At 42.4% G+C, this 24,977-nt stretch overlaps 1 protein-coding gene across 11 annotated transcripts in view; it reads left to right on the top strand.

Moving 5' to 3' along the window:
* The first annotated feature begins 3,233 nt into the window (after nt 1-3,233).
* Nucleotides 3,234-24,977, top strand: part of USP28 (ubiquitin specific peptidase 28) — a 72,503-nt gene continuing 50,759 nt past the window's right edge. The window contains exon 1 of one of the 11 annotated variants that reach the window (XM_036324294.1): nt 3,234-3,390. In XM_036324294.1, coding sequence (XP_036180187.1) covers nt 3,334-3,390 — 57 coding nt within the window. In that variant the 5' untranslated portion in view covers nt 3,234-3,333. Of the gene's footprint in view, nt 3,391-3,583; nt 4,721-24,977 lie in introns of those variants that run through there. The other 10 variants (XM_036324302.1, XM_036324303.1, XM_036324298.1 and 7 more) reach the window with 10 other exon arrangements.

Below are 24,977 nucleotides of genomic sequence, written 5' to 3' on the forward strand. Positions count from 1 at the left end.
AGAAAATTACTGAGCCTTGGGACAAAAAGTTTTCTGAGAAAGGAAAAAATAATTCAATTTCTTCTTTGGGAAAATACTCTGAAAACTATGCCCCCTTTTTAATAGGTCACCTATTTATTGCTCCATATTAATATTATTTTTCCTGAATACTCTTGAAATGATTATCGACTAATAACATAATTATTGTAAAGCCTGCATGTATGGGTTTTAAAGAGGAATGAGAGGGGATTTTCTGAGGTGACAGCATATGTTCCATGATACCCACTTTTGTTATTTGATCACCATGAAGCTTGCCAACTGATGGCTGAGTACTGACGTAAAGTGTTCATTAAATACGCTGGTTGGACTGGGTATCTCTATCTGATTACCATGTCCAGGACCAGCTGGTAGTTAAACCCATGCGGCTATAGCCCTCAAATTGATTAGGTCAAATTTATTAATATGGAGTCTTGTTTAGAACCACATAGCAGAAAGCGGCTTAATCAAAACTCAGGGTCCAATATTTACCGAATGGTCTGTACATACCTCTTTCAGAGACATGAGTATAAACAGTCTTTGCTGGTCTTTCAAGGAAATTTTCATAATTAAGCATAATAGGTCTCCACCCACTTACACACAATAAATAAGCAATTTCCTATGACAAATGTGCAAAGATGAAACAAGAGTGGCTCCAGAGACATGCTAAAGACACACAAAAATAGAGCTTTCTAGCAACGCACAAGTATGCAATCAAATAAACTAAGCTAAGAAATCAACTTGTTTTGCTCTGACCCCCAGGGTTGAGGCCATGAACACAGGTTTGATTACTCATTTAAAAAAAAGGGGGAACCCTGACTGGTTTGGCTCAGTGGATGGAGCGTCGGCCTGCAGACTGAAGGGTCCAGGGTTCAATTCCGGTCAAGGGCATGTACCTTGGTTGCGGGCACATACCCAGTGGGGGTGTGCAGGAGGCGGCTGATTGATATTTCTCTCTCATCGATGTTTCTAACTCTCTATTCTTTTCCCTTCCTCTCTGTAAAAAATCAATAAAATATATTTTTTTAAAAAGGGGGAGGGGGTAAAGCCACACAAAAAAATAGTCTTATAACCATTAGACATAAACACAGCCTGTTGAATGTGGAAGATTCTGATCTCTTCAAAAGTTACCTGCCAGGGATAGGGGGCCCCTGTATCTCTAGGCAAAAGAAGTATCTATCCCTAGTCCTAGTTCAGGCTCCTGAGAGTAATCAGGTCTCCCATGGGAGCTTCACCGTGTCCTTAGACCACAAGTCGTGGGCACATGCAGACTAGAAAAACCTGCCGGTGAAACATCACAGTCGCACGAACAACAATGCCGGGAGCACAGGAAAGGCCACTATCCATAAAAAATTCACACCAAGATGCTGCCCGAGGGCTAGGACCAGGGCAATGGTAAAAGCAGTAACCCCTCAAAAAGGCGCTTTTACACCCAGCCTGAGCATCGATTTTGGAGAGCCAAAAGCGTGCCCTCGTGATACATGTAAATGTGAAACATGGTCAGTAGTTACAATATCCACCAAATTGTTCAAAATACAACTCAACGGAGGGCACCTTAGCTTTAACATGCTATCATAAGCATCTGCTCAAACTTAACAAAATACTACAATACTTCAGTTTGAACTCCAGAAAATCTAAAATGGGACAACTTAAGAATTTTTTTTCTATTTTAGTATGTTTTTATATTTATTGGGGTAAAATGGCAACCGTCAAATTACAGGTGTAAAACCTCCTAACGCAACATTTGTACACTGTATCATGTGCCCACCACCTGAAGCCAAGTCTCCTTCTGACATGTATTGGGCCCTCTTTGCCCCCTTGTCCTTTCCCCACCCCCCTTCCCCTCTGGTAACCACCATTCTGCTGTATCTAGGTTTTAAATTTATTTGTTCATTTGTTGTTTTTTGTTTTATTTCCCACATATAGGTGTAACCATACAGTTCTTGTTCTTTTTGTCTGGCTTATTTCACTTAACATAATACTCTCAAAACAGTCCATGTTGATGGACTGAAATAATTACCATTGTTAAAATAGCCACATTGCCCAAAGCAATGCAGCGGTTCTCAACCTGTGGGTTGCGCGACCCCTTTGGCAGTCGAACGACCCTTTCACTGGGGTGGCCTAAGACCATCGGAAAACACATAATTACATATTGTTTTTGTGATTAATCACTATGCTTTCATTATGTCCCATTTGTAACAATGAAAATACATCCTGTATATCAGATATTTACATGACGATTCGTAACAGTAGCAAAATTATGAAGTAGCAACAAAAATAATTTTATGGTTGGGGGTCACCACAACATAAGGAACTGTATTAAAGGGTCGCAGCATTAGGAAGGTTGAGAACCACTGCTTTAAAGTAACAAGATCGGTGGGAGTGACCGTGGTTGGAACTAGCGCTCCTGGGGGCAGTTCTCGTGCTGGGCCGTTGGGGAACCCTGCAGAAAGAGCTGTGCTTACATCAGGCTCTGTAACCACAAATGCCTCTCCTTAACTTCTTCCCCTCCGCTAAGTTCCTCTCCATCCCGGCAGCAGTGCAGCGTGTGCACGTGGCTGGCCGGGTCTGCAGGGACTGAGCTGCAACCCCTTCTCCCTCCACCCCGTCCTTGTTGGTGGCAAAACACAGTGGCTACTGTCCATACTGCCCATGCCCACGCCAGTGTGAGGCACCACGCTGGGCAGCAGTGAAGAGGTTTCGTTAAGTTTCGGAAGGCCACTCATCCAACTTCTCTCCTTTGTTAAAAGATGATTAATAATTTTTCGTGTCGCTGGACTTAGGAATGACCACGTGACCAGGTGGGAAGCCCTTTATTTACGCTGTCCCTAGACCGGGTCCCAAATTGGGGAGCAGCTTTCACTCCTCGGAGGGCAAGGCTGAGCGGGCGGCGGGTCCTAGACATGAGCATATCTTGGAAGCAGAGAACGGAGAAGGGGCGCGGGACGCAGAGGCCGCCGCCGGAAAACCGTGCCCTGGGCACCCCGCCGCGAACGTAACCTCCCCGAGTGGCGATGCCGACCGCTAGCTGTGGGCGGGGCGGGGGTCACGTGGCCGACGCCAGGGTCAAGCCGGTGCGCACGGCACGCAGAGCACCGCGGCCCTCGGCGGGGGCGGGGCGGGGCGTGTGGGCGGAGCCTCCGGCGCTCGCGGGGCGGAGGCAGGGCCGGAGCGGGATGATGGGCGGTGATGGCGGGCGTGTGGGCGGAGCCTCCGGCGCGCGCTGGGGCAGAGGCGGTGGCGGTGGCAGGGTCTCCGCCTCCTCCTCCTCCTGCGAGGCAGCGCTGGCGGCGGTGGCGGGAGGCCGGTGACCCGGCCATGACTGCGGAGCTTCAGCAGGACGACGCGGCCGGAGCAGCCGATGGCCACGGCTCGGTGGGCTCCGTGGCGGCGCGGGGTGCGGGGAGCGGCGGGGCGGGCTCCGGATCGGAGAGAGGAGGGGTGGGGGGCTAGGGCGGGAGCCGCGCGGGCGCGGCCTGCGGGCGGGGCGGGGGCTGCGAGGGGCCACCGCGGGGCGTGGGCGAGCGCGGGGAAGGGGCTCGGGAGGAGGCTGGAGTCTTTCCTAGACTTCGGTTCGGTCGCGGAACGGGGGGCATCAGATGTTTTGGGAAACGAAGCCGGAAGGCGGGCGCGGGGTGTCTGCACCGCGGTGTCTGGGGAGAGCGCTCCGGGCCGCGCCCGGGGCCGAGGAACTTCCAGGGCGGCTTTGGTGGTCTTGGCGCTTTGTTTCTATTTTAAAATCCGCTTGAGAGAGTCTCACCCCGGGAGAAGTTAACCGAAAGCCGGCATTACCAGCACCGGGGAGAGGCCGGGTCCTGGCGACCCCCCTGCGCCCTCGCCGCCGGCCACGCTCCCTAGAGCCGCCCGTCTCCCCGCAGCGCCCGCAGGGGCGCGCTGGTCGCCGGGGTTTAGGGAGGGGGCGTCGCGCCGAGGCGGGGGCGTGTGCCTGTCCGGGTGTCTGCGAGGACCCCGAGCCGCACCAGGGTCTCTGGGCTCCGGTGGCGCGAGGAAAGGAACGCGCTTTGGGAGGAAACCCGAGGCTGACGTCGGTGTGAGGGAACCTGGAAGCGGGCAGTGTGAGACTGTCTTCCCTGCGACTCCGGGATGTCACCGCTCGCGCTTCCCCATCGCCCCTCCAGGGAGCAAACCGGGGAACGTGGGCCGGGTGTTCACACGCGAGTTTGGAAGCGAGGGATTCCAGGCACATCTGCAACACAGAGCTGTCAGAGGCCTTCGCGCGCGAGACCTTTGGTACCTTTTTACCCTCTCCTTGCACTCGGGAGGCCGGTAGTGTAGAAGGTGGACACGCTTACTTCCTCTTAGAACTTCGGAAGTGAAAGAGACCTGGAAATGAGAGTATGCCGCTTTCTAATGGAAATGGCTTTGTTAGGTGCTCCCAGTGCCTGCCGGCACCCGAGTCAGGGTTTTCTCTGCTTTCAGAGATCAGTTCTATTCATTTTTAGGGCAGGGACTGGAAACAGGTGGGAATAAATCTTAGTTTTGAGTCAGTGGCGTTGATGTAGAGAAGAGACTGTTTTCAGGGAGAGCAAGTTCTGTACATTTCTCGGGACTCCTGTTAGTTGAGACCACGTGCCTGTTAATCATGGGCATCTTCACGTCCCTTGGCCACCGTTGGAGAAGTGACCCCCATCTCATCACCATCTATGAGACTGTCGTCTGGGAGGTGTTGGCCGAGCGCTTGTGTGTAAGTCATAGCTATTTTTGGAAGCTTGGGAATCCGGTGGCTGTGGTTGGCTGAGGACCCTGGTTCCTGGCCACCTGCACGGTGGTGACATCAACTCTTCTTCCCGGTGTTTAGCCCCCATACAGACAGCTGATAAGCTCGGTATGCGTGATAATGTTTGCCCTTTTGGCTCTTGTTCTTTTGTTGATGTAAAATGCTTGAAGTCAGCAGGCTAGGCTGAAGGAGTCTTATATGGGGATCTTATATCCTCATCTTGGTAAGTTTCCTGTTAGAATGAACTTTATTTTTGAATTCTCTGTAGTGTTCTACATTTCTCTTGGAGGATCTTTAATTGTTCTAGTCGGGAAGAGCTTTCCTGCACAGACACTGAGGAGCTTCTTGAACCCGGCGTGCTTCCCATCCCTCGTTGGTCAGTTGTACATGGGACAGACAGAACCCTCCATGAGCTCCCAAGAATTTTAGTAGTGGGAAAATGTCGTACTCTTGAAATAGGTGTTCAGTACCTACTCAAACCTAGAAGAGAACACTGTGATGATTCTGAATCCTCCACGCTGCAGACTGTTATTTGAGTATCTAAAGCAGTGGTTCTCAACCTTCTGGTCCTTTAAATACAGTTCCTCATGTTGTGACCCAACCATAAAATTGTTTTCGTTGCTACTTCATCACTGTCATGTTGCTACTGTTATGAATCGTAATGTAAATATCTGATATGCAGGATGGTCTTAGGTGACCCCTGTGAGAGGGTCGTTTGACCGCCAAAGGGGTCGCGACCCACAGGTTGAGAACCTCTGAAAGGGATTACTTTAGATTCTGTGTTTTTAATCAGTTCTTGACTTAGATAAAAACCCAGCAGCAACAGCAACTGTTATTGTAGGATGAACAACTTGAAGTCAGGTTGGTTCTTATAAACCTGCCCTCTATGGCGGCTGTACTAGGGTTCATCACACATTCTCTGTGCTAACTGGAGTCCTATGAAAACCTGCCAGCTGCAGGTAAAATTTAACTTTTTGTTTTCCCTGGATTTATTGGCTTTTCATTCCCTTTTACCTTGTCTCATTCATTGTGATTTTGGGAGCGTCAGTTAATGAGTGCTTGGTTGGCTTCTACAACTCTCATGCCTCCTCAGTCAGCTACAAAGTTTCTGTTTCCACAATGAGTACAGTGTTTATAAAGCACATCAACAAATAATGCCTCAGGTCTTTCCATGTGTTTTGTTTCATCAGAGAAGTTTAAAGCAATAGCCAAATGAAGCAGATATTTTTCAAGGAAAATAACAATGTTGATAATAGTAGTTAACATTGAGCATGACTGTGTACCAAACCTTGTGCTCAGAACTTAACATGCATTATTATGACTACTCTATGAAGTTTTCTTATGAGGAGGCTTATACTTGTTAAATAATTTGCTCAAGGTCACCCAGCTGGTAAGTGGTACAGCCAGAGTTGAACCCAGGCAATTCTGACTCCCAAGAGCCAAAGATATCCCTGATTCTACTTCTTTCTTGTTGGACCCATTGTCTTGGTTCAGAACCTTTCTGTTACTCTCTAGAACTTTTCTGATCTTTTAAACTTTCAATCCTCCTTGCACTCTTTCTAAACAGATAACCTTTTTTTCCTACTTGATTGAGCTTGCTCACATCTAAAGAGCTCATTGTCTCATGGTTTTGTGTTCCACCCACTCCTCTTTAATGTCTCTTTTCTCAGCAGAAGAGGTACCCATTCCTTCTCCTTCATTTGTTAGAGATGAATCTAGATCACTGGTGTCCAGAGACCTTTTTGTTTTTTTTTTATTTTTTAAATATATTTTATTGATTTTTTACAGAGAGGAAGGGAGAGAGATAGAGAGTTAGAAACATCGATGAGAGATAAACATCGATCAGCTGCCTCCTGCACATATCCCACTGGGGATGTGCCCGCAACCCAGGCACATGCCCCCGACCGGAATCGAACCTGGGACCTTTCAGTCCGCAGGCCGACGCTCCATCCACTGAGCCAAACCGGTTTCGGCCAGAGACCTTTTTGATTGTGACTATTGGATGAGGAGGATGCTGGCATCTAGTGGGTGAAAGCCAGGAATTCAGCTAAACATCCAACATTGTACGGCCTTATCTGGCCCAAAATGTCAGTAATGCTGAGCTTGAGAAACCCTGATCTAGATGATGTCTCTCCCTACTGTCCCAAATCATCTCACGTCTCCTTTATCCTAGCCCATCGGTCGGCAAACTCACTAGTCAACAGAGCCAAATATCAACAGTACAACGATTGAAGTTTCTTTTGAGAGCCAAATTTTTTAAATTTAAACTATATAGGTAGGTACATTGTTATTAACCTACCTATATAGTTTAAGTACTGTTGATATTTGGCACCTCCCCTGCACTGCAGATCCCGCGGCCCCCCTGCGCTGCGTCTCCTGTCTCCCGTCGCCCGACTGACCTACTGACACCCCCCACTTCTTCTAACGCCACTTCTTCAAAATAGACTCGAAAACCGACTTCTGCGCATGGGCCACAAAGTTTCAGTCTCACTGTACGTGTGTGCCCGCATGTGGTATTTGGTGGAAGAGCCACGCTCAATGGACCAAAGAGCCACATGTGGCTTGCGGGCTGCGGTTTGCCTACCACGGTCCTAGCCTAATCCCTTTACTGTTATCTTCTTCCTTTCAACTCAAAATATGGTCCACGGACCAGCAGCGTTTTTATCACCTGGCGTCTGTTAGAAATGCAGTAATGTGGATGTGCTGGAGCCAGCTTTTACTGGTCTCCACCTGACTGTGTACATCTCTTCCCAAGCTGCTTGGTGGCCTCCTGTTGGTAGCTTGAAATTGCCACAGTGGGAGTATTGTTACCAAGGAGATGCACAAGCTCTTCGAATCATCACACCACTGTTTGGGCCTCCACCCTAGACCTAGTGAATCAGAAACTACCTTTTGACAAGATTCCTGGGTGATAAGCTTTGGGAAGCTCGGTCCCACACAGAATTCCCATGGTCCATTCAGTTATGAACACATATCCCCAATCCTCAATTAAAATAAGAACAACAAAATTCTCTTCTGCCCTGTCCAGCTATTGCCTTGCCTACCTCCTTTTTTTTCCCCTTTTGTTTACTTTTTGAACAGGTTTTAAATCTCCCTGTTTCTTTTTTAAAGTATTTTTCCAATTACAGTGTAATTCCAATTCACTGTAGAAAAATTGGAAAACACAGACCCAACAAGATTAGCTCTTGGCTGATAAGAGGCACAGCCCTGAGGCTGAGGCACATTGGTTACCAGATTCCACAGTGAGGCAGCAGCAACAGGTTGTGCAGAAGCCCAGTTAGGACCTGGCTGTGGGGACCAGTCTAGGCTCCAGCAAGAAGAGGGTGATTGCCCACAGGCCTGCAGCGAGGCCCGCAGCAGAAGGGTTAGATTGTAGGGCAATGAGTAGTTTTATGTTATCAGCATGCCCCAGGCTGCCCAACCAGAGCCTTGCCAGTAGTAGGCTTTTAGTATTTGTCATTAGCAAATGAAACAGACCTGTGGAAAGTAACCAGTGACTGACCACCTTCTGGTCAAATCAGTGGTCTTTCAGTAGTAATTCCTATTACCATTTTTTCCTTTGGTTATTCAAGTACCCCTCATTCTCATGCTTTCATTTGCAATGATTCCTTATTGCCACTTGTTTGTTGTTACTTATTTTGGCATTTGATTTTAGGCTGCCTTACTTCCTGAGCGCTCTTCCTTTGGCCCTGTATGTTGTTCTTTCATCTTCTCTGCTATGGGCTAACCCGTTTGCTTTCTTGGCTGTTACTGTCCTTTTATTAACTGCTTCCCTGTCTGCCTTTGTACTCTTCTACACCTCTTTCTGGAAATGCTTGTTGAACATTTAAGCTTGTACGTCAGCTTTCTTGGCGATAAGTATTTGCTGAATAGCTACTTTCCCACACTTATTGTAATAGGCAAGGGGATATACTTGTAGTAATAGCATCGGCCATTTGCCAGTTACTGCCTTAAGCACTTTCTGTACATTTCTAATATTTACAAAAACCCTGCAAGGTATGAATTATTGTATCTTATTACTGATGAGGAAACTCAAACTCAGATATTAATATAGCTAATGAGGGCCTAATATGAGATTTTAAACTGAAGTCTGTTTGCCTCCATATCGCAGATAAAAAATGTGTCTTACTCTTACTCAAGATTCAATTCTAAGTAGCAGAGCTGGGACTTAAAGCCACTGACTTCCCCCACTGCCATTAGTGCCTTTCTAAAGCCAAGCTTTTTGACTACCACTTGACAATGTATGAAGCACTTCAACATATGTTGTCATTGAACCTATATAGCAACCCCATGAAGTAAAAGTTAGTGTGACTGGGAAGTAGAGCTTGCAAACTGACACAGCTAATACTTAAAACCAAAACCCATAGCACAGGTAATTTTCTCCTAGGATATCAGTATTTTCCCTCCAATCTTTGGATGAGTTTCATTGGATGGGCAGGTCACAAAATTTTATATTTATTTATCATTTAAAATTTTATTAACAATTCCTATATATGTTATTTAATTTGATAGTCACACTGGGTCTGTTAAAGCTGATGCTATACTTTATTTTACAGATGTGGAAATTGATGCTTAGAAAAATTGAGAGTTGCTCTGAGGCTAGTGTGTGCTGGAATCTGGGTTACATATGCTATTTCTAAATAAAAGGGGAGGTCAGAGTACTGGACATACAAAGCCATATCAAAGATCTGTGTGAATAGGTGCTGGCAACATGCTACGTGATGGCTGGTAGTCAGTTTAAACTTGAGATGTCCTAAACAAATGTTTTCTTTTTTCAACATTACTGCCCAACTTAGTACTTTCCTGGTGTTCTTTTTCTGTGTGTGTGTGTGTGTGTGTGTGCATGTACATGAGCGAACACAAATCTCTTGATTTTTATTCAGTTTAGGTGAAACACATATAAAATTAACTGAAATGTATAACTCAGTGACATTTAGTATATTCACAATATTGTGCAGCACCACTTCTATTTAGTTCCAACACATTTTCATCACCCCAAAAGAAAACTCATATCACTAAGCAGTCACTCCCCACTCCCCAGCCCTTGGCAATGCCAGTCTGCTTTCTGTTTCTGCTTTTATCTGCTCTGGATATTTCATATAAATGGGATCATACAATATGTGACCTTTTGTGTCTGGCTGTTTTTACTTAGTATAATGTTTTCAAGATTCATCTAAGTTATAGCATCTATCAGTACTTCATTTCTTTTAACAACTGAGTAATAGTCTACTCTGTGTACTCCATTTTATCCAGTTTTCCATTGGTGGACATTTGAGTTATTGCCAACCTTTTGGCTGTTATGAATAGTGCTGCTATGAACATTCATGTACAAGTTTTTGAGTATCTGTTTCCAATTCTTTTGGGTATATGCCTAGACATAAAGAAGTTGCTGGGTTATTTAGTAACTTTATGTTTAACTTTTTGCCCCAGGAACTGCCAAACTATTTTCCACAGCAGCTGCACCATTTTATATTCCCACCAGAATACACAAGGGTTCCAGTTTCTCCACATCCTCACCCAACACTTATTTTCCATTTTTGTTCTTTGTTTGTTTGTCTTATAATGGCCATTCTCCTGTGTGTGAAGTGGTATCGCGTTGTTTTTTTTAATCCTCACAATATATTTTTCCATTGACCTTTAGAGAGAGAGTGGAAGAGAGAGAGGGTGGAGGGAGGGAAGGAAGGAGAGAGAGAGAGAGAGAGAGAGAGAGAGAGAGAGAGAGAGAGAGAGAGAGGAGAGAGAGAGAGAGAAACATTGATGTGAGAGAAACACATAGACTGGTTGCCTCCCCCACATGGCCTGACAGATTGGACTGGGCTGTGGATTGAACCTACAACTGAGGTACCTGCATTTGACTGGGAATTGAAACTGCAACCCTTCTGTCTGTAGGCCTATGCTCTAATCCAGCGGTTCTCAACCTGTGGGTCGCGACCCCTTTGGGAGTCGAACGACCCTTTCACAGGGGTCGCCTAAGACCATTGGAAAACACATATATAATTACATATTGTTTTTGTGATTCATCACTATGCTTTAATTATGTTCAATTTGTAACAATGAAAATACATCCTGCATATCAGATATTTACATTACGATTCATAACAGTAGCAAAATTACAGTTATGAAGTAGCAATGAAAATAATTTTATGGTTGGGGGTCACCACAACATGAGGAACTGTATTAAAGGGTCGCGGCATTAGGAAGGTTGAGAACCACTGCTCTGATCACTGAGTCAGACTGGCCAGGGCTCATTGTAGTTTTGATTTGCATTTTCCTAATGGCTAATAATGTTGTTAAGTATCTTTTCATATGGTTATTGGCCATTTGTATATCTTCTTTGGAAAAATGTCTATTCAAATCCTATGCCATTTTTTTTTCTGGCACACACGAACTTACTGAATTATGATGTAAAACCATTGTCAGTACTGCCAGTCTGTTGCTTCTTTCTGTGCCACCATCATGCCCCACATCACTACTCCAGGAGGGAGTCTCAAGCAGATGATGGACCAGATGCCACCTCCATTCCCAGTGCCACCATTGGAAGCCCAGGTTTCTGAACAGGTTTTATTACACACATTGGGGATGGGACTCAGACCTTCTTAGCTGCTGCATTCCTCATGGACGAAGGGACATTCTTCAGTTCCTCTCTTTTCCTCTCGGTGTGAATATGTGTCTGCATCCTTTTCTTTTGTTGTTGTTAATCCTCACTGGAGGATATTTTTCCAGTGATTTTTAGAGAGAGTAGAAGAGAGGGAGAGAAGTGGGAGAGAGAGACAGAGAGAGAAACATTGATGTGAGAGAGTCACATCGATTGGTTGCCTTCTGTATGCGCCCCGCTGAACAACACTGGCCAGGCCATAGCCTTTTCTTGATGAACGTTGGGGCGCGCTTGTATCTCCGTGGCACGCTGCTTATGGCGGGCAAAGCCACACACCTCTCGGGTCATGTTCCATAGGAACCTGGTGTGCTTGGTGAGGCACCTGCAGTGGTGGCCGTGCCTCAGCTTGCTCATGTTCTTGTTCACCTGTGGCCCTTGTTGAGTCCAACAGCCCTGGGGTAGTAGGGCAGAACCATGGCTGCTGTGGCAGAAGAGCATTCCTTTGCCCATTTTTGAATTGGGTTTGTTTGTTCTTGGTTGTTTGAATTATGAGAGGTTTTAAAAAATATACATATATTTTATTGATTTTTTACAGAGAGGAAGGAAGAGGGATGGAGAGTTAGAAACATCGATGAGAGAGAAACATCGATCAGCTGCCTCCTGCATACCCCCAACTGGGGATGTGCCCGCAACCAAGGTACATGCCCTTGACCGAAATCGAACCTGGGACCCTTCAGTCCACAGGCCGACACTCTATCCACTGAGCCAAACCGGTTAGGGCTGAATTATGAGAGTTTTTAAATATAATCTGGGTACTAGACCCTTACCAGATTTATGATTTGAAAATATTTTCTCCCATCCTATAGGTTGCCATTTCACTTCCTTAGTAATATCCTTTAAGGCACAAGTTTTTAATTTTGATGAAGTCCTGCTTACCTGTTTTTTTCTTTTGTAGCTCAAACTTTTGGTTCCATATCTAAGAATCTATTGCCAAATCCAGGATCATGAAGACAGACCTTTATGTTTTCTTTTAAGAGTTTTATAGGATTACCTCTTATATTTAGGTTGTTGATCCATTTTAAATTAGTTTTTGTATAAGTTAGGGGGTCTAATTTCATTCTTTTGCATGTGGATGTCTACTTGTCCTAAGCACCATTTTTGAAGGGACTATTTTTCCCCATTAAATGGTCTTGGGACCCTTGTCAAAAATCAGTTGACCAGATGTATGGGGTTTGTTGGAATTCTTAATTCAGTGGTCTGTATGTCTTTCTTTATGCCAGTACTACACTGTCATGATGATTGTAGCTTTGTAGTAATATTTGAAATCAAGAAATGTGAGACCTCAACTTTATTCTTTTTTCAATATTGTTTTTACAGAGTCCATTGAAATTTCATATGAATTTGAGGATCAGCTTTGCCATTTCTGAAGAAAAGGCAGTTGGAAATTTTGATAAGAATTGCCTTGAATTTGTAGATCACTTTGGGTAGTATTGCTGTCTTAACAATATTAAGTCTTTGTGATGATTACTTGGATGTGTCAACTTAACTGAGCTGTGAGGTGCCCAGACATTTGGTCAAACATTATTTTGTATGTAAGGGTGCTTCTGGGTGAGATTAACATTTGAATCAGTTGCCCTCCCAAATGTCTATGGGCCTCATCCATCAATTGAAGACCTGAATAACAAAAAGACTGATTAAGAGAAACTTCACTTGACTACTGAGCTAGGACATCAGTTTTCTTCTGCTCTCGCACTGGAACTTACACCATCAGTTTTCCTGGTTCTCAGGCTCTCTGACTTGGAAATGACACCACTCACTCTCCCTCCGAGGTCTCCAGCTTGCTAACTGCAGATCTTGGCACCTCTCAGCCTCCATAATTGCAAAAGCCACTTCCTTACACTACCTTAATTTACCCCCACACAAAGGAAACTGGGAATCCAGGGTTCCTGTACACACACACACATATCACACATCCCGTATTGGTTCTGTTTCTCTGGAGAAATCTGACTAATCCAGTCTTCCAATCCAGGAACCTGGATATCTGTCCATTTATTTAGATTTCCTTTAACTTCTGTCTCAATGTTTTGTACTTTTCAGTGTATTTTACTTCGTTGGTTAAATTTATTCCTAGGTATTTTATTCTTTTGGATAGTTGTAAATGGAATTGTTTACTTAATTTTCTTTTCAGATTGTTCATTACTGCTTTATAAAAACACAACATTGTCGCATGTTGATCTTGTTTCCTGCAAAATTACTGAATTTGTTTATTAGCTCTAGTAACTTTTTTGTGTGGGTTCTTTTGGATTTTATATATTATGTCATCTGTGAATAGAGATAGTTTTACGGTTTCCTTTTCAATTTGATGCCTTTTATTTTTCTTGCCTCATTGCTCTGGCTAGAACTTCTAGCACTGTGTTGAAATAGCATTGGTGAAAGTGGGCATTCTTGTCTTGTTCCTGATTTCAGTGGGAAAACTTTCAGTCTTTCACCATTGATGCAATGTCAGCTGAGAGTTATTTCTGTTTGTGACTTGTAAAGGCCCTTTATCATGTTGATGAAATTCCCTCCTATTTCTAGTTTCCTGTTGGTTTTTGTCAAATGCTTTTTCTGCATCATTCAAGATGATCTTGTGTTTTCCCCTCCTACATTCTGTTAGTGTGGTATATTACATTGGCTGGTTTTCTTACTGCTTTTATTTTATCCTGACGTTTAGTGCCCTTTCTAATCTAATCCCACATCACTTCTCTGGTCCCTGTTATTTATCAAAAGTAGAAACAACACACTGAGGCCCACCTAATAATAACTTAAAATTTTACTGTCGTTGGGTTTCTAAAACTCTAAGCATGTAAACTTGATTTCTTAAATCTTTCCTCATACTTTTCTAGTTTTTCAATTAACCTTAGCAATATAATCTTTGAAGATCCATTTCAAATGACCTTCCCAACCTAATTTGTATTTGGTTTGGTCATGTGGTCAAAGAAATGAAAAAATGTTGTCTTAATTTCTTCTAAAGTAAGAAAAAGGCAAGATGCAGGACATGATGGATAGTGTGAAGATATATTCATGTGCATAGACCAGTGATGGCGAACCTTTTGAGCTCAGTATGTCAAAATTTTGAAAAACCCTAAACTCTGGTGCTGTGTCACATATAGAAATATTCATAATTTTTTTTTGATATTTGCAACCATAGTAAAAAAATTTTTATATATATATTTTAAATATATTTTATTGATTTTTTTACAGAGAGGAAGGGGAAGGGATAGTTAGAAACATCGATGAGAGAAACATCGATCAGCTGCCTCCTGCACATCTCCTACTGGGGATGTGCCCACAACCAAGGTACATGCCCTTGACTGGAATCGAACCTGGGACCCTTCAGTCCGCAGGCCGACGCTATATCCACTGAGCCAAACCGGTTTCGGCAATATATTTTTGATATTTATTTTATATATTTAAATGCCATTTAACAAAGAAAAATCAACCAAAAATATGTATAAAATGAACAAATAGAAAAGCAATGTACATTTAGGAAAAAAAAACATAAAAACAATGATAATCAAATGGTATGAAAACTAGAAATTAGTGACTTTTTTGGTGCTGAAGTTTGTCTGCTAATTCTTCGATTGCAGGTTCATACTTGGTGCACTTCAAGGCCAAGCAAGCGCCACTAATTTCATCTGTTAGCCGGTTTCTTTTGTTCGTTTGAATATTATTTAATGCTGAGAACAAAGTCTCACAAAAATATGTTGATGAAAAAATTGTTAGCAAAGCTGTCGCTAGATTTTTTAAAAAATATATTTTATTGATTTTTTACAGAGAGGAAAGGAGAGGGACAGAGAGTTAGAAACATCCATGAGAGAGAAACATCAATCAGCTGCCTCCTGCACACCCTCCACTGGGGATGTGCCCGCATCCAAGGTACATGCCCTTGACCGGAATCGAACCGGGGACCTTTCAGTCCACAGGCCGACACTCTATCCACTGAGCCAAACCGGTTACGGCTTATCGCTAGATTTTTTATGTCACTAAAAGTGTCAGGTACTCTCTTCTAAGCACTCAAAATTTCTTGTTCGTAGTTGCACTCTTCATTATTCAGATGATTTCGTTCCAGATTTTCAAGTTTCGACCTTAAGTTGACAAACACGAGTCCAAATGCTACCTTGAAAATCTGCAAGTTGCATCTCTAAATCATCAATTTGCATCCATTGGAAATCCTTTAATTCCAAAGTACTGTAAACAACTACATCCGGATACTTAACTGTTTTAATGGTCTGTTCTAGGCTTCTAAATTGGTCGAATCTTTCGCTGAACTGTTCAAATAACGAGTTTACTATATTCTGGTACATAAGTATGGACTCCATTACACTTGTTGTAGTAGCCTTCTCGAAATACTTTTTTATTCCAGGAAAATACTTATAAGTTTTAGTTTCAATATCTCGCTTGAAAATTTTAAGTTTACTTTCAAAAGATTTGATGTATCCAAACATGTCAATACTTTTGCCAAAACCTTATAATTTTAAGTTCAGTTCATTCATATAAACAGAGAAATCTGTAAAAAACATCAAATTGCTGACCCACTTATGATCATTGATCTGAGGAAAGTTTGCCAGATCCTTATTCTCAATAAATACCGTAATTTTTTCAAAGCACTCCACAAATCGCTCAAGTACTTTACCTCGACTCAGCCATCTCACATTACTGAACATCAGTAGTCCACTGTAGGTTTTGTGTAAAAGTGCAGAAAATTCTCACTTGTGAAGGGATCGAGAAGCTATAAAATTCACAATTTTTGTTACAGCTGACATTAAATCATTCAATTCTGAGAATCCCGATTTGGCACGCAACACCTCCTGATGGATAATGCAATGAAAAGGTACAAGTGGATGTCTAATAGCTTCCATAAACAATTTCAGGAATCCCACATTTTCCCACCATATTTGGTGCTCCATCTGTCGTGACTGACACAATTTTAGAGATATCAATGTTTAGGTTACTGAATGTTTTTATAACAACTGTACATATTTCGTTTCATTATGTACTTATTGGCACTGATTCTAACTTTATCAACTCTTCTCTCATTGTGAGACCATCAGAATGTCTAGCAATAATGGCCAACCGAGCATTTGATGTGACATCAGTAGTTTCATCAAGAGAAATCGAAAAATATTTACAACTATTTAAGTCTTTTTTTAATTGGCGTTGTACGTTTTTGTTAAGATCTATTATTCTGTCTTTGATAGTATTTCTACTGAGTGGTAACTCAGAAATTCTTTTAATAATGTCATCTTTATTTTCATATCGTGCAATAGAGCTGGTGCACATCTTAGAAATGTTTCCTTAATAAATTCTCCGTCACTGAGGGCTTTTCCATGCTGAGCTATGGAGTGAGCAATACAGTAACTTGCTGATGTTAAATTTGTAGAGCATCTTACAAATTTAATGATGGAATTTGATTGACTTTTATAGAGGTGTAGCTGCCTAGAAATGTATTCCTTCCTTTCATCGATACTTTTTACAAGAGCTGACAATGATTAGTTTCAAAATGTCTCTTTAATTCCACATTCTGCTTACTACCGTTTCATTACACAGTATGCACAATGATCTGTTGTTTCTGTCAACAATCCCGTACATTTCGGTCCATATGTCTTGAAAGGGTCAGCTACTGCTACTTCCATTTCCTTTATCATTCAATCTTGCTTTTTTATTTTATTGATTCTCCATCAGAAGGCTGCAAAAATAAATAAATATAAATCACAGCGTTTTTTATAAAAGGTCGATAGGTTTCTTACCTATTAACTTTTTGCAGTGTTGTTGCACTGACTCCTGGTGCAAAACAATTCAAAGATAGTATGTTTAACCAACAAATATATGGTGCTGTAATCAATTATCCGACACGCAGAATGTCTTGTCGAGCACTGTTGCACTGTATATCTTTTTCTTCTAACCCTCCCACTCCTGTCTCCTAACGAACATGGCGATCAAGTGTGTCTGTTTGCCGAATGCACCCGAACGCACGGGCAGCTTACCCGAGGCACATGTTGACAATAATGAGGCCGTTTCCAGAATTGGGCATTTTGTCACTCGAGTAAAAATAAAATGTCATGAGTAAAGATTAATCTCTTTATAGTGTTTTTCTTAACCTTTTTATATTAATGTCAATATTGGAACAATGTATCTTGGATGTTTTCACTATGTGTCTTTGCTACGCAACACCAATGTACATGTTTACATCCTGTTTTAGAATTGCATTATTGATCATGAGTAACGTAATAATATTACTCGAGTGATGCCCAACTCTGGCCATTGCGAGAGACAAATATTTGAATTATGCAATTTTTTGTCTCTGTCGATGCGTGTCACCCAAAATGAGTTTGCGTGTCACCTCTGACACGCGTGTCGTAGGATCGCCATCACTGGCATAGACCATTTCTGGAAAGATATATCAGAAACTATTAGTAATGGTTACTCCTGAGGGATGGGAATGGGATGAAAAGAAGAGGGAAATTTTCTATTCATTTTTATATCTTTTTATACTGTTGGAATTCCTCACTCAGAGCATTTGAGAAAAAGAGAGGAGAAAATTTAAAAATAAATGACTAGTTCCTCTTTTTAAAAAAATATTTGTATTGATTTCAGAGAGGAAGGGAGAGGAAAACATCAATGATGAAAATCATTGATCGGCTGCTTCCTGCACGCCCTCTACTAGGGATCGAGCTCACAACCTGGGCATGTGCCTTGACTGGAAATCGAACTGTGACCTCCTGGTTCATAGGTTGATGCTCAACCATTGAGCCACACCAGCTGGGCTCCTTTTTTTCTTTCTTTTTTTTTTTTTTTAAAAATTAAATCTTTATTTTTCAGATTATTACAGTTTTTCCTCTTTTTTCCTCCCATAGCTCCCCTCCACCCGGTTCCCACCCCACCCTCTGCCCTCAACCTCCCCCCCCCCCCCCGTCCTCATCCATAGGTGTACAATTTTTGTCCAGTCTCTTCCAGTATCCCCCACACCCCTTTCCCCTGCAAAGAATAGTCAGTCCACTCCCTTTCTATGCCCCTGATTCTATTATATTCACCAGTTTATTCTGTTCATCAGATTATTTATTCACTTGATTTTTAGATTCACTTGTTGATAGATGTGTATTTGTTGTTCATAATTTATATCTTTACCTTCTTCATCTTCCTCTTCTTAAAGAATACCCTTCAGCATTTCATATAATACTGGTTTGGTGGTGATGAACTCCTTTAGCTTTTCCTTATCTGTGAAGCTCTTTATCTGACCTTCAATTCTGAATGATAGCTTTGCTGGATAAAGTAATCTTGGTTGTAGGTTCTTTGCATTCATCACTTTGAATATTTCTTGCCACTCCCTTCTGGCCTGCAAAGTTTCTGTTGAGAAATCAGCTGACAATCGTATGGGTACTCCCTTGTAGGTAACTGTCTGTCTTTCTCTTGCTGCTTTTAAGATTCTCTCTTTGTCTTTTGCTCTTGGCATTTTAATTATGATGTGTCTTGGTGTGGTCCTCTTTGGATTCCTTTTGTTTGGGGTTCTCTGTGCTTCCTGGACTTGTAAGTCTATTTCTTTCACCAGGTAGGGGAAGTTTTCTGTCATTATTTCTTCAAGTAGGTTTTCAATATCTTGCTTTCTCTCTTCTTCTGGCACCCCTATAATTCGAATGTTGGTACGCGTGAAGCTGTCCCAGAGGCTCCTTACACTATCCTCGCATTTTTGGATTCTTTTTTCATTTTGCTTTTCCGGTTGGGTGTTTTTTGCTTCTTCGTATTTCAAACCTTTGGCTTGATTCTTGCGATTCTCTAGTCTGCTGTTGGAACTCTGCATAATATCCTTTATTTCAGTCAGTGTATGCTTAATTTCTAGTTGGTCCTTTTACATATCCTCGAGGGTCTCACTAAATTTATCAGCGGTTTCTAGAAAATTCTTGAAAAACCTTCAAAGTGTGGTTTTGAACTCTATATCCAGTCGTTTGTTTTCCTCCATTTCTGTCATTTGTGATCTGTTTCTTTGTCTCTGCATTTTTTATGCTTCCCTGTGTTGATAGAGTGGCTTTCTGTGCTAGGTGTCCTATAGGGCCCAGTGGCTCAGCCTCCCCAATTACCTGAGGTGGACACTCTTGGTGCACCCCTTTGTGGGCTTTGTGCACAGTCTGGTTGTAGTTAAGTCTTGATTGTTGTAGATATCACTGGGAGGAATTGACCTCCAGGCCAACTGGCTGTGAGAATCAGCTGTGCCTACAGTGGGAGAACTTCTGTGCTGAAGACACCCTTATGAGGCAAGACTTGCTTCAGTGGGGCTTTGGTGCTCACTGAGTCTGCCCCCTGAGTGTGTCCCTTATGGATCTGAGGAGTTGTAATCTGGATGGTCCCACTCTGACCACTGGGTACACTGGCTCTTGGGTCTCTAAGGAGGTGCTAATTTAGCCTCTGCCTGAGGCTACCCAGCAGGAGCTACGAAGAGATCTGCAGATTCCCCTTCCTTGTTTGGGGTTTGGAGGTGCCCAAATGAGGCCCAGCTGTGAAGCAATGCAAGCTGCTGTGTGGCCTTGGCCCTTCTCTTGGAAGTTCTGGGTCTGTCTGACCCAGCTGCAGTTTGTTAGGTAATTTTTCAGATTGTAAAGGGCCAGGGCATTCATATGCAAAAGCCTCTGCAGCAGCTTGGGTGGGGCGGGGTCTTGGAATCAATAGGGTGGAGCAAGAAGCAATGGTTGATCCTCAGACCTGCCCTAAGGGGCCTGTGTCTCAGTGTCCCAATAGTCGCTGCAAGCACCTCTGAGAGAAAGCTGCCCTCGAGTTCCGAGTTCTGCCCGCTGCCAGACAGTCCAGTTTCTCCCTGTATGAGTCTGGGTTACCAGAGACTCACCGGGAACTGGAGTTCAGAGCAGTCGGGGGCTTGAGACTCCCTCCCGATTGAAAAAGATAGCCGCGTCCTCAGTTGCCAGCCCTTGCCGCGTGCACCTCCGTACCTCTACACTTTACTTCCGCACCTCCTCTGAGCCTCAGTGTGCTTTTCTCTTTCCTTCTAGTTGTAGAATCTTTTTTTTTCTTTTAATTCCAACTTAAACCCCTCTATACTGTATGAGTGACTAAATTTTTTTAAATTTATCTTTACTATTGAAAGTATTACAGATTTTCCCCTATTTATCCCCATTGACCCCTTCTAGCCTGCACCCACCCCCCACCCCAGACCTAAATTTTAAAAGCTCTTAAAGCTTTTGAAAAACTTTAAGCCAGTTAATGAATTGAAACAGTAATTTTCAAATGACTTTCTGCATTATTAACATAAGTTATAGAGTACCCTGTTTCAGGGGATTTAGTTGGGTCCACAAAAAACTGCTATTTGTCATTTTTAGAGAGTCATAGCCTTATGGCACTGTTAGACAAAGAATCTTAACTTGTACTGCTGAAGTGTTTTTAAATAAAAGGGTATATCAGGTCATTGTGAGCCGAAAAAGTAAATAAAGAGAAAGAGGGCCGTCTTGGGGCATGGAGTGTAAACCAGCCACAGCAGCATGGCCATCCATCCTCTTGGAACTTTGCAATGTTTTTATACATCACTGGGGGTGGGGAGAGAAAGATCTATTCTAAGCCCTTCTGAAAGGATTTACATTTGCTCTAGACAAAGGGGATGGGAGAAGGTAAGAGGCTAGATCTGGGATAGGTGTGACAGAGTCTGTAAGGAAGAAGTGTCCGATCCTGTGGATTATAGCCACCTGGAAATTAATCCTAAATTCCAGCAAATATACCAGAATGTGAGCAGCCGTTAGTTAATCAAAGCTGGTCCACAGTTATGAGCCGGCCACTGTTCTGTCCCTTTCTCTGTCCTCTACGATTTTAATTTAGGTCATCTCAGAATTTTTTTCTTGTTTGTATGTTAGCTTTCTGCTTCATCAGTAAATTGGACAAACATAGAGTTGTTGCTGGAAGAAAAACGGAAAAAGCACCAGGGCTTTTGTGGACTGTTCTTGTTTTGTGGAAGTTGGAAAGATTAGCAGCAGTCTCAGCATACATTAAGACCCTGTTGCCTATACTGGACTTCTGGAGTTGTTGCTATATATTTTCTTTAACTCCTAAAATTATTATTTTGCTTTTCTTGTGTACTTAAGTTTTATTTTAAAATTAGAAAGCCAGATGTTTAATTTTGGAGGAAATTTTATTAGGCACACCTTAGAAGTTCTTTGGAGTAGAGGAACATTTATCAATATGTACTTAGGGTCTTTTTTATTTTTTATTTGATTTTAGAGAGAGGAAGTTGGAGAGAGAAAGAGAGAAACATCAAAATGAGAAACATCAATCAGGTCCTTAATGGGGGATCGAATCCACCACCCATTGGTGTACGTGAGGGTGCTCCAACCAATAGAAACACTTTGTGTTATTTTTTAATTTATCGTCATAGAAATGTCTTTATAAGAATAGACAATTGAGTTCAGGAAATGCATGTATTAGAGTAATGAAATAGCATCCCTCGCTGCTCCTTGTCCCAATACTAAACTGGGCATTTTAAGATAAAATTCTTAATTAATGATCTCACCAATTTGCCTCATCTGAACAAAGAGTTTTAATTAGTTGCTGTAGGATTAGGCCAGTTATTGTTTATTACAACAACTTGATGCTTAATGTTTTTATTGTCTGCTAATCCTATTTGCTGCCTGTTATGGGATGAGTTACTGTGTTGCTGTAAGCAGACCTCAGTCCTGAGGAGTGGACTGGGTTACACAGAACCGCCAAGTAGCCCAGGTCCAGAGTGGGAGCTCCTTCTTTCTGGTGCCTCTTTCTTCACTGCCTCTGGGCGAGTGTAGAGTACTTTTTTTTTTTTTTTACATGTACCTTTATTGATTTCAGAGAGGAAGGGATAGGGAGAGAGAGAAACATCAATGATGAGAAAGAATCATTGATCGGCTGCCTCCTGCACAATCGGAGATTGAGCCCACAGCTTGGACATATCCCCCGACTAACAATCTAACTGTAACCTCCTGGTTCATAGGTCGACGTCAACCACTGAGCCACCTGGGCCGAGGCGAGAGTATTTCTTGTTTTACGAAAATAATGTGAATTCATCTAAGGAAATGCGGACCTGTTGACTCTTGCCAGTTATTTGACTTGATCACGACTGGAGCACAAGCTCTATCCTGTCTCGTGGGTGTGTACTATATATAGCAGCATGGTGGTGGTGCAGTTAATATTCAAATCAGCTTCCTGTGCAGTCCCAGGAGAAACCATTAGTTAGTAATACAGCAGGGTCCTAGTGCTCTTGGTTGGAATGTTACTATAAAATCAACATTTAGTATATAGTACTTAATAGGATTTTAATTGTGTGTACTGTTTAAGAAATTAGGTTTAGTTGAATATTTATTAAGATTGAGTCATGCACCCTGGCTGGTGTTTCACAGTGGTTAGAGCCTCGGCCCAGGCACCGAAGGGTCCTGGGTTCGATTCCTAATCAAGGGCATGTAACTGGGTTGCAGGTTCTATCCCCAGTCCCTAGTCGGGGTGTGTGTGGGAGGCAACCCATCAGTGTTTCTCTTTCTCTCTCTCCCCCCCTTCCTCTTGCTGTAAAATCAATAAAAACACTTAAAAAAAAAAAAGATGAATCTAACCATTGACAATAGGTTAACATTCCATGGTCAGTCAAATGTAGGAGGTATTACTAGAAATAATATAAACACTTCAGTTGAGTTTGTGAGGTAAGGGATGGTGTAGGAGAAAAGGTTGAGTAAGTAGGGCAGGGTAGAATCTTTGAAAACTAGCAAGATGAGGAATTTAGATTTGAATTTACATGTAGAACATCATCTTAGAGCGGTACAAAATGATTTTACAAAGTTGTCACCTCTGCCCAATAACTTTAAAAAAAGGAAACTAAGTCCAGTTGGTATGGCTCAGCGGTTGAGTATTGATCCAGGAACCAAGAGGTCGCTAGTTTGATTCCCAGTCAGAGCACATGCCTGGGTTGCGGGCTTGATCCCCAGTGGGGGCTGTGCAGAAGGCAGCCAATTGATGACTTCCTCTCTCATCGATGTTTCTCTTTATCCCTCTCCCTTCCTCTCTCTCTAAAAATCAATAAAAAAATATTTTTAAAAAATAATAAAAAAAGGGAAACATAGTATTTTCCTTTCCTGGGTGTATTTTTCTAGATGTATTGCTGTCCCCTGCTACCTGTTACAAAGTGGGAAAAGGGGAAAGGGACTTTAATCCATGGACAAATATAATGATTAGTAAATTATTTAATATTTGAATACCATGTTTCACTGATTGACATTGGTACTCTGAGTTAAATTAATTAATACATGTGAAGTGTTTAGAAGAACACCTGGCTAAAAGTAAGCAGCCTCTGTTACTTATTACTTTTTGTTGGGATTATTTTCTGTGAATCCTAAGTGTCAGTTGATGTTCAGAGTAATTTAAGGTGAAGATGTGATGTAGGTTTAATGCTCTACTCATTTCCCTCCCAATTATCCCCCCTCTTTTTGGGATATGTTGATTTTGATTCTTAGAAAACTGAGTATGATTAAGATGTATAGATTCACATACCTTTACCCAATAAAATAAAATGGAATTAGAGTTCGTTTGGAGAAAACTTTTTAACATTTTATTTTTCTAAAACCACATGCTTTTGTTTTCGGCATTTGCCAAGGCTAAATCTGGACACCTGCTAGTCTGAGAGTCACTCTCCCAGTCCATAGGCAGTGACTTCCTTTGACAAGACTCACCGCCTCAGAGACTGCTGGTCTCAGCAGCGTCGGTTCCATTTCTGGCCTATGACTGTGACCTGCACTAGAACAGAAAGACTGCCTACGGGGGTGTTGCACTTAGTTATTTCTAGTCGCATGACCCGTAAGTGTTGTCCTGGCCGCAGCTGTTGAGGAACACAGGCTGCTGTTTCTGTTACAGCGGCAGTGAATGGGCAGTGCCACTTGAGGCGTATTACGAGCTGAGAGACAGTCAGTGGTGAAGCAGTAAGTACTGAGGCCCGGCTTAGCTCTGGGGTAACCTTAGGAATGGTATAAATTAGATGTCTTCTCAATGAAGTAAATTGGAACTATTTTGTTTTCAATATTCATCTAAATGATCATTGTCTTCAGTTAGACAGCGTATTGTTTAAATTGAGCTTACTTGTAAATAGTTGTTTTGTGTTAACTTTTGAGCAAAACAGGACAGAGTGTTCCAGTGAAGATGTTAAGGCTGAAAGGGGGCTATAAACTGATCTTGAGGTAGCCAGGAGTTACCACAAGATAGGGTTTTCCATGATTCAGATCAGTGAAAACATTTCATAGTGTAGTCCCCCTGGAATTTTATTTGTAATTCAGAAAATTCTAGCTTTATACTTCATTTAAGCAATTAAACCTAAGTTTTAAATATGATGTTGGTGATATCATTTGTTAATCACATGATTAGAAACATTGTCAGTAAAAAAAAATGACACATACAAATGGTATGTGCAGTGAAGCTTAAAATAGCACATCTTCACATCCCTGCAGAATCCCTGCACTCCGTGTATGACCTCCTTACTTTATGTGCTGCTCACAGAGGCGCTTTAAGCATCCCTTAAGGCGAGAATATTACACTTAAATGTTTTATATACTTCCAGTTTTACTGTTTACTCATATTTCCTCTGTAGGT

This window comes from Myotis myotis, unplaced genomic scaffold (assembly GCF_014108235.1).
Source record: "Myotis myotis isolate mMyoMyo1 unplaced genomic scaffold, mMyoMyo1.p scaffold_m19_p_10, whole genome shotgun sequence".
Classification (NCBI taxonomy): domain Eukaryota; kingdom Metazoa; phylum Chordata; class Mammalia; order Chiroptera; family Vespertilionidae; genus Myotis; species Myotis myotis.